The 10,557-nt window shown below is 41.5% G+C and overlaps 1 protein-coding gene across 1 annotated transcript; it reads left to right on the top strand.

Moving 5' to 3' along the window:
* Positions 1-220: 220 nt before the first annotated feature.
* ghitm (growth hormone inducible transmembrane protein) lies at positions 221-7,327 on the top strand. Its single transcript, XM_062525986.1, has 9 exons — positions 221-334; positions 994-1,153; positions 1,503-1,605; positions 1,861-1,972; positions 2,318-2,459; positions 4,266-4,374; positions 4,977-5,165; positions 6,052-6,223; positions 6,573-7,327. The coding sequence occupies exons 2-9, from the start codon at positions 1,022-1,024 to the stop codon at positions 6,655-6,657; spliced, it is 1,044 nt and encodes a 347-aa protein (XP_062381970.1). The 5' UTR covers positions 221-334; positions 994-1,021; the 3' UTR covers positions 6,658-7,327.
* Positions 7,328-10,557: the final 3,230 nt, after the last annotated feature.

The following is a 10,557-nucleotide window of genomic DNA, read 5'->3' as shown; positions in this document are numbered from 1 at the left end:
GGGCGGCTGTGGATAAAACGCCAAACCGAATATGGGCTTTTCTTCCCTCATGAATCCTTCTCCCATCCTAAATTTATTTTCGTTAAAGTCGCTGAAATTAAATTGTTTCATTAATTTGTATGAATTTGTCTGCGAGTTGCATCTAAAAGTGTAGGCTATTTCTTATTATAACAAGTTCTTTTTATTATCTGCGAGTTGCATCAGACCTGTAGGAATGTGACGTACTTCCGGTTCTGAGTTTTACTTCCGAGTTGTGTGACTGCGTCATTCCTAGAACGCTCTGGAAAAACCAAAAACAGTGCGAGGTGAAGTGTGTGTCCTCATCAAGTTGCTAGTAAGTAACATTTAAGTTTTCTACTTTTGCAAGACTGTAACCATGTGTTTTCTCTAACCTGGTCATGTGCAGTTGTGAAATGCAAAGGAACAACGGGAAATGTGTTCTGGTTGTTACAAAATAGTAAGATAACCAAAAGAGATAGCCGCTAGCATGTTAACATGGACGCTAACACTGCGATTTCAGGATTGTTTTCTTTTTCCCAGTCATAGGTCAGTTATTAATTACTAACTTTTGAGTCTCCGCAGTTATCACATTGTGCATTCTGTGTAATAAAGTATCTCAACTCGATTATATGCAGACGCAGTGTAACGAACATAGCTAGCAACCCCGATGTTTGACTGTGGGGGTCAACGTTAGATAATTTCCATTCACACTCTTGGTTATGCATTTGAACCCAACATGATTAGTAGATAAGCTGAGACACTAAATGTGGTGACAACTGTTGTTCCATTAGCAAGATTTAGGCAGGCAATAGCTAAGTGAAGTTGCTTGGTTAGCATGTACAACATAGCTCTTGAAACTGCGTATGGGATGTTACATAGCTATTGCGTCACTGTAAATGTGTCATAACGCAGACTAAGTAAGCAATGCAAATATATTTGAAAAAACACTTAATACTACTCCCCAGACATGTGATCACCTTTCTTGCTTTGCAGAGGAATCAAAGTCCATAAAACTGACACAATGCTTGCGGCGAGGCTAGTATGCCTGAGGACTGCCCCAGTGATGGGGTTGCGCTCGACCTTAGCGCAGGGGTCCCCGGCGCTGAGAACATCTCTAACCAAAACATATCAACCACTTGTGAAACAAAGTCAGGTAAACCACTGATTTACCCTTTTACTTGTAGCTCCTTTATTACATTTCAAAATGAGGTTAAAATGTTGGTCCTCTATAAGTTCATACGCCTTTGTCTAGAAATTATGTAAATAGCCTACACCCGAGAAATGAAAGCTTTTATTTCATTCATTAAAAACAAACTGTGGGCTCTTGGCGACGCCTGCTGATGGCAGATTGTGTTTCTGCTGTTCAGTGCTAATTTGGATTTGGAGTCTGTTCACATGAAGACAGGAGCCTAGACAAATAGCTGTGGATTAAGTGAGATGGCATGAAGTCAAGTTGTCACTTTAAACTTGGAAATATAAGGATGCATTCTTTTCTTTGTCAGAGATACTCCACCAGACCCAGGTTTGGATTCCGTCGCGCAAAGACCTCAAAGGAACAACTCCATGAAGCTGCATTTGAACCAGCTCATGAGACTGCCTTCAAAAGTAATCACACTTCACAGCAGCAGTTACTTAAAAAAAGAAAAAAAAAACCTTTGTATAAAATACACATGGAATATGTACATTATACCCTTCATGCTACCCCTATATGCTCATTAGTTCACATGGAAGTAGAAACACAGTAAATTCTGTAATTTATTTATTTATTTATTTTTTAATCATAAAAAAGTTGATGCGGAATTCCTTTCCTTCAAACATTGACATTGTTTACTCTTCTCTCCTGCTTCCTCTCTGTTCAAGTTGACCAGATTGGCAAGATGGTCTTGGCTGGAGGAGCTGTTGTTGGTATGGGAGCCCTGTGCTACTATGGCCTGGGGATGTCGAATGAAATAGGCGCCATTGAGAAAGCTGTGTAAGTAAAGCACTCGTAGAGGTGTAGAAAGTATAGCCAGGATTCTCACTTTATGAAAGCAAAAACTGTTGCCTTTACTGTAAACATAAGATCTGCTGAGAAATAAACGAATTAAATACCGTAATTTCCCGACTATTAGTCACGGCTTATACATTGATTTTGAGGTTAACGCACGGGGGCAGTTAATATGGTATTAATATGGTTTTGTTTATTTTAACTTGTATAAAACAGTAACACTGTCTTCACAGAGTCGTTTTCACAGAGTCATGTTGTAAGAGTCTTGCCATGTTGTACAAGATTGTTTGTGAAAACCCAAACCTTCTGTGTCCCCTTCCGTGTCTCTAGCATCTGGCCCCAGTATGTGAAGGACCGCATCCACTCCACCTACATGTACTTCGCTGGTAGTGTGGGCATGACGGCGCTGTCTGCTATGGCCGTCAGCAGGAACCCGGCACTCATGGGCCTCATGATGAGGGGGTCTTGGCTGGTAAGAGCTTTGTTTTTAGTCTGACTGGAACATTCGTTATAGGGAATGGTGCTCCCGGTGGGAATTGTGCCATGTGCAGTCTGTCAGAATTATGCTTTGCTTTTTTTCTGTAAAGGTGCTCTAAGTGATTTTACGTGGTTTCTAAGCTAAAACATTTTTTGTCACATACTGCAAACATCTCGTCACAATCCACTAGCTGCCTCTCCCCTGAATACACTAAAAAAAGCGGTCTCTGTAGACAGCCCAGGCTCAAAAACAGCCTGGTCCAGCCATGTTTTAGCTTAGAAATAGCATAACATCACTTAGAGCACCTTTAATGAAGTCTTAGCACCTTTAATGAAGTCACTTTCGACAAAAGGTTTTTCTTAAATTCTTAAAACAAAAAAAAAAAAAAGTGTGGGTGGCATAAAATGAACAGAAAAAGACAAGTTATTCACAAGTTTTCAGATACTACAGTATGTATGTGTGAGCGGGGCCTATGAATGCAGACTGAATGGTTCTTGATTAATACACCTGTGGATAGTGTGTGATAATACCTGTGATGAAAACCATGAATAACTTGTCTTTTTCTGTTCATTGTGTAGTAGTAGTAGTAGTAGTAGTAGTAGTAGTAGCTTATAGTAGTTTCATTATACATATACACTTCATGAAGAAAAGTCATCTATTGGCATTGAACATTGGACCATACAGTATGCTTAAAATTACATACAGTGTATGTTTGCGATTTAATCTTTTCAAACGAAAGGCATAGGGCAGACATAATTTACTATGGCTAGTGGCTACTATGAATATATTGTGATCCATAATGTTTCTGGTTCACCAATTAACCATCCTTGCTAAGAGATCAGAAAAGCCTTGCCATCATTTCCAAAGGCCAGTCGAAGTCATGTTCCTGCCGAGTCATTGTTAGATAAATGACATGGGTGTAGTATGTTGACACACCCATTTAGCATAGTTGTGTGAGCTTAATCAGTGATCGGATAGCATATTTGGAACTACAAATTGGCAGATGCATTTGATCACACTTGGCACGTTTACATTATGTTTTTTTAATATTTCGAAATTATAATATTCTCCTTCGAGTTTACATGGAAATTATAATTCTGAATTGAAGTTTACATGGAAAATAGGTTTACCGTATTTGCCTTTATTGTATTCTGCTCAACGTCTGGGGGAACTCCAGCTGGCTACTGTGTTTTTTGTCATCTTGGGTTAACGTTACGTCATGGACACAAACATAATAAAAACTGTTTTCGCCGAACAAACGGAATAAACTATAAGAAGAATAAAGGTTAACATGATCAAGGAATTAATTAATTCTGCATTAAAATCGGAATAAACCACCCAGTTGCTTCAGAATTAATTTGAATTCCAAATAACCATTTTCATGCGGAATAAGTGTTTACATGGTCTTTTAAAGCGGAATCAATTTTTATTCAGTGTTTCAGTGTGGCTGTAAACACACTCATTGAGTCAAACTGGTTGTACTAAAAAGAAAACCATATTTCGGTCTGATCGCATTTCATTTTGTATTACTTCGCCATTCGCTGTGAAACAAAAGTTAGAGTTGCTGTGTCTCAGTGGTGCTTTTACTTGGCAACCATTTTGATTGAAGAAATATATTTCTTGGCGGAAAAATTATAAATGATAAATCATTGCATTTCCTGTTGCTGTGCCTTAATTTGAAATGCTGACATGTATAAACGGGGTCTTTTGGGGCTTATTGCTTTATATTATTTTATATGTAGATACAGAGTAGTCTGACCTACAGAAGTACTTACAGTATGTATGATTCCTTTTCTTCAGGCGATTGGTGCGACATTTGCAGCCATGATTGGAGCTGGCATGCTGGTGCGGTCCATCTCCTATGAACAGAGTCCAGTCCCCAAACACCTGGCTTGGTTGCTGCATGCAGGTATTCTGGTGTGATTGTGCTGCTTGATGTCTGATGACCTGTTGTGCCGCTGCTGCAGCAGCACGGTCTGTTTTATGGAAGCCCTCTGTTGATCATAAGTACAGCAGCCTGGCCTCTAGGGGGCAGTAAAGGGCAGGACATGGTGAACCAAAACAAGACATGGTGACAAGGCATGGTAACTGAAAAACTGAGCAGCAACCTTTGCATAGTGATTTGAGTAGTTATATCACTGAATTAGTCACACATGAATGGATATGTGTGGAATACCATTGATTTGTAGGATATGTGTATGTTCTCCTTTTCTCCTAAATGAAAACAATCCTGTGCGTAAGACACATAAGACTTGCCTTGGGCTGGGCTGGGGTTTTAGCAGTGTAATGAATATAGATATGGAAGAATGTTTTGGACCTCTAAAAAGACACATAGAGGCAGGCAGATGGCGTGTTCCTTGGGAAATAGCTAAAATGATCATAATTTGTTTTTGTGTAGCCGATTGTATAATCGATTAAATGATTTCCCCCACACTATGATCAGTCTACTGTATGCTGTTGTTTAAACTGAATTGATTATTTATGGTGTGTGTGTGTGTGTTTTAATGCCAGGTGTGATGGGTGCGGTGATTGCGCCGATGACTCTGCTGGGCGGTCCCCTGATGTTGCGGGCGGCCTGGTACACGGCAGGCATTGTGGGCGGCCTCTCCACCGTGGCCGTGTGTGCCCCCAGTGAGAAGTTCCTGAACATGGGCGGCCCCCTGGCTGTGGGCTTCGGCGTGGTCTTCGCCTCTTCCATAGGTGAGTAGGAATTGGGAGGGAGATGGTCTGCACACTGTACATGAGCGCCAAAAAACTTAATTTAATCTAAAAAGGCAGCGTTTTGATCTCAATAGATCTTTATCAATTGTTTGGCACCTGTGAATATACTGTATATTTTGGATGTGTGCACTCATTTGCACAAATATGAGTAGGAACTTGGGCACAATATTAAAGATGTTGGATAGAATCCAATGTTTTGGCGTCACAAGTGAACAATTGTTCTTTGGCTCACCATCAGTGGAGTTGTTTGTAATGCATGCATTGGAAGAGGTGTTCAATGTAGTGTTTATTGATCAGTGTATTGTCCACAAACATGGATCATACTTTCAAAATGATATTGTAGAAGGCGATATGGTAAATCCAGTGACCCCAATAACAGACTGAGTCCAGTTTTAGACGCCCTCTAGATGGGAATCAACATGCTCTGTAGATTGTGGCTGAAAGATTAATCAAACTTTGATTGGAATTATAACTTCAACTAATGCAATCAGCAAATTTCAAAGCCTGCTATTAATCATGCAGCTCACAATTGATTATTTGGAAGCATCATGCTACCTCTTGAGGCAACAAGATAAACATGTACCAACATCTGAGAAAGCACCATGGGCAGTTGTATGACGAATGCACAGCAAAACAACCTTGCCCAATGCATAGTATTCCAGAGTTCTTTTCTAATGTGTGGTGTGGTGAATATTGAACTGAGCTAGCAGAAAAATGATAATAAGTCAAGCCACAATCGCAATATCTATCAGAAAAAATGAGATATTAACAAAACGAGCAATTAGATATTTTCTCGAAGTCGTTCAGCCTTACTGTAGAATACAGGTGTATTTGAACAAACGTGATTGGTTCCTCTGTCCATCAGGCTCCATGTTCCTGCCCCCCACCTCTGCGTTCGGGGCGGGCCTGTACGGCGTGGCCATATACGGAGGCCTGGTGCTCTTCAGCATGTTCCTGCTCTACGACACGCAGAAGGTCATCAAGCGCGCCGAGACCTACCCGATGTACGGCGTCCAGAAATACGACCCCATCAATGCGTGAGTCTCCAGCTTTTTCACCTGGCTCATTCCTGCCTATGGATATCTACCACTTCCTCCACAGTTAATAATGGGTGGTTGACTGTATAATAGTTCATCACTTACATTACTACCACTTTCAACTTGTCAAGGCAGCAGTGTAATGTGTGATGTCTCTCCTGAGATGTGTGTGAATAATGAAGTTGAACAAACTACAGAGATTTTAAACAAACTTATGTGCTAGGTTGTTAGCCAGATTACAACACGGTTATCATAGTAACACAGTATATCTTCTGATAACATATCCTGATAACATATCCTGATTCCTCTCAGGCCTTACATGTCCTTACTCTTGCTTGTTGTGTTCTAGGTGTATGGGCATCTACATGGACACCCTGAACATCTTCATGAGGCTGGTGATGATCCTGTCCGGAGGGGGCAACCGCAGGAAGTGAAGTCGTCCTTGAAGACTCCAAAAAGCGGCGGAGGCGACCAGTCGTCTCCGAGCACTTAGATCTTAACTGTCCAACCAACAGACACGCGTACACCTTTATGCCCAGAGATTCTCTTCTGCTCATACACAGTTAGACCAATAAAGCAATGAGAGTATTGAGTTTTGGCTTAAATGTAGGCTTGGGTTTGTTTGTGGTCAGGTTTGCACAGCGTTGCCACAGATGTAAATAGGGAGGTTGAAATTGCCTGGTTCTGTGTTTTGCTCTTGTTTTACAGTATGTGTTGAAAGGTGGCCTATTTTATTTGAACACGATGAACCTGAGGTGAGGGAAAGGACATCTTCGTTTAGCCTACTTTAAAAAAGAATAAAAGAAAAAATAATAATATGCTCAGCTCTGTCATGATAAAACATACATTTTATTTTGCTATTTATTGAAGGTGAGGGATAATTTTGCTGCCACAAGAGTAAATGAGAGTTAAGATGGAAGAGGAGGTTGCTATCAAATGCCATTTGTTTCCTTTGTCTAACATGTGCAGTGTAAGATTTTTGATGACACTTGCAATGATGCTACATTTCTAAAGTGGGAGAGGAATCGGAGCACTGGCTGATGGTCATGATGGTTTATGTAAACTGTCTGATTTGTTAACACCAATAAATGAATATGTATTGAATTCGTCTTACCAAATATTTATTTCCAAAGCACAGAAATGATTTCTTTCAAAAACAGTCCAATTGTTTACCCTTTTCCCTCTATCACACAATCCTCTTGCATTGAAGAACATTTTCTTTTCAGGGAGATTTTCAAATGGCCGGTGTTTAAGTCATATGTCATTCATTTGTGTTTGCAGTCATCAGAGGTTCGTAATCTAATCCTTTAAGATGATTTAAACATGGTCATGAACATTGAATCAAGTCATCAAATTACATCAGATAGAGTTTACCTCTGGGACCATTCTGAATGGAATGACCACATAAGAGTCATGCCTTAGTGTACAACCCATACTAAGGCAGCTAGTCTTTGTTCAAACTAAAGATATTTCTGTGTTTTTTATTTTTCAATTTGCCTCACTAGTCGTTGGTGTAAAATTTATCAAAAAGATCTGCCTATAATGAAACTTGATTTGGATCATTATTTCCAGTGCTATCTAGATATTTGGAGAGATGGTGTACAAAGATCTCCATTCTCCTGTCAGAAACAACAGTTAAACGGGCAGGCTCCACAGAATTAGTCAGCACACAAAGCAAACAGGTATGAGAATGTTGTTTGTTTTTTGTGTTTCATGAAAAGCCACAGCATTTCTGTTTTTGTTTGGGAGCATTTTTATGTTTTCACAATAACTACTGATCTTTTTCTCAACTTTTGCAGACTTCAGGGGCAAGTAATATATTCCGCCCATGATGTACAATACATAGGCCACCCAAAGTTAAAGGTACAGTAATCTTCAGTTTTTTTATTTTGTTTTCTGGCAGTGCTGTATTGAACACTAATATTCCCATATGCATTTTTATGGGCTTACTCAGTAAACTGTAATATGCCACAACGTTACATCAGCAGTAATGCGCAGAGACTGGGCTGGGTCTGTTAGTGGTTTTAAAGTCTTACATTTGTGCGGGAAATGCTGCATTGATATTATAAACCCTGAGAGACCATTAGCACACAGAACGAGAGAGTCACTCGCAGTCCATCTGTTTTTTATCAAATCCTACTCACATGGATTATAATCCCAGGAGAACAGAGAGAGGACATCGCGATGGAAACTCAGCCACGGGGTTTGTTTGCTAGGTAGCCACCCCCCGACCTGTCCATACAAAAGCACATCCTCTTCCAGATGTAGCGGGAGTGAAGTGAAGGAGTGAATACCAACTTCTAGAACAAGGAGTGAAGGAACAATCTAGAACACTTATTCAAAGTGAAGAGCACAGACATGACTTTTTTAGGCCTCCTCTGTTTCGATGTATTTGTGTGTATAACTTTATATGTGTGTGTAAACTGACGTTTTTTTTTTTTTTTTTTGCAGTGCCCTCTCAGCCCCAGTGTCCCTGAGCAATGGGGTTGACATGTTCCACCTTCTATTTCCCTACAGGGCCCCCGCCATGCCTCGCGCCAGATGACAAAGGATTATGGGAGTAATCCTCTTGTCCACCATCTGCCCTTTTCCTCTGGAGCGCGCCGGAGTCCAAAGCAGATGCTCCCAGCTGTGGGGCGGCATGCAGGTGCCTGGTTTGAAATATACATGTGAGCGGCCGCGGCCACAGCCACCTCACCTCGCTAGGACCCCCTAATCAGGGCCCGGGGCTTATAGTCTATGAATATTGCGGAATATGATGGGAGGAGTGTGCGGATGCCTGGTGCATAGGTCCTGGGGGAGTGGAGTAGGCTGGTGAATGGGAAGGCTGTGTGCGTGTGTGTGGGTAGGTGGGTGTGGGTGGGTGTGGGTGGTGTGTTGTTTTCAATACATCATGTTTATCCTCATTCACAATGCTAACAACCACCAGAGGGCAGGTCCCTGTGCTGGTGTGTCGGAACAGCCAGCAGTCGGATCAGTGCAAGAAGCCTTCAGTGATTAAATCCCCCATTCAGCCCAAGAACCCAGTTGCTCATAGAATAATTCAGTATCACTAATGCTCGGAACGGTCCAAGATTTGCTTAATGATATTCAAAATTATATTTATTGAAATATCAAATAATGATGTTTTAATGTCATCACTGTTGTTTCCATACAGTATAATAATACATTAAGACCAGGATCACTTAGCAATGTCCAATTAGCTTACACTGGACTGTTTTCAGACAAATGTATGAAAGGTGATGCATTCATTCTACACCTGCTAGATGTACTGAGATGTGGTGCAATCTAAAAGATGCGAACTGTGCAAAACCTCCAAAAGCGCATTCAGCCAAAAGATCCAGGCCCGAATCTAGGCCCGACTTCTTAACACATAAAAACATACATCATTCTCAGCATATCACCCACTATCTCGCATAGGACGCTGAGGTAAGCAAGCGACAGAGCTTTAATTTTCCCATGCAGAGGGCAGCCTCTCGGTCACATGACACAGCCATTTCTTCCGCCCTGCCATCTTACATCACACCCCCCCCCCCCTTCTGCCCTCACTAATCTACACACTCCATACAGACCTCACGCAAGGCCACATCTGGCAGCCGCAGTCAGTCAGTGCCACGACTTCTAAGAGATTGTTTTTCTGAATGACCGACTGCAGGCCATCATTGTATCGGACAATTGGATTTTGATTGCAGACAAAGCCGTGGCCTTGATTTTTTTTTATCTGTCGATTTTAAGACTTTGAAGGCAGACACAGGCCTGCCTTGTAGTCTTCTTTTTTTTTTTTTAAAGATATTTTTTGGGCTTTTATGCCTTTAATCAGATAGGACAGTGTAGGGTGACAGGAAATGAGTGGGAGAGAGAGTGGGGTGGGATCCGGAAAGGACCACGGGTCGGGAATCGAACCCGGGTCGCCGGCGTGCGGTGCAGGTGCCCCAGCCAGTCGCGCCACGACTGGGGCCCCTTGTAGTCTTCTTGACGAGTTTGTATTCATGGCGCTGCTTCATAAGAGTGTCTTGTGTTTATGAGTTTGATGGTGACTGCAGAGGTGTGAACAAAGTGTCTCTTTCCTACCAGTAACAAACTTAAAAGGCTGTGAATGCTGTGCAGAGAGAGAAAGAGAGAGAGGAAGAGAGAGAGGGAGGGGGTCACATCCTCATGGTTAGATACTGTTGTTTTCCAGTTCCGCCACTCACTGATGTGGAATTGTAGAGTTGTGTTGTTTGTAGGTGTAACATTCCCCACTCACGGCGAGGCAATTCATCTTAACTCTCCTCAGCTGTGGTGTTGGAGACAGTTATCAGTGTGAGTGTGAGTAGCTTTTCCAAATCTAACAT

The sequence above is a fragment of the Sardina pilchardus genome, chromosome 22 (assembly GCF_963854185.1).
Source record: "Sardina pilchardus chromosome 22, fSarPil1.1, whole genome shotgun sequence".
NCBI lineage: Eukaryota > Metazoa > Chordata > Actinopteri > Clupeiformes > Clupeidae > Sardina > Sardina pilchardus.
Note: the sequence above shows the minus strand (reverse complement) of the source record. Positions and strands in the feature narration are given on the sequence as shown.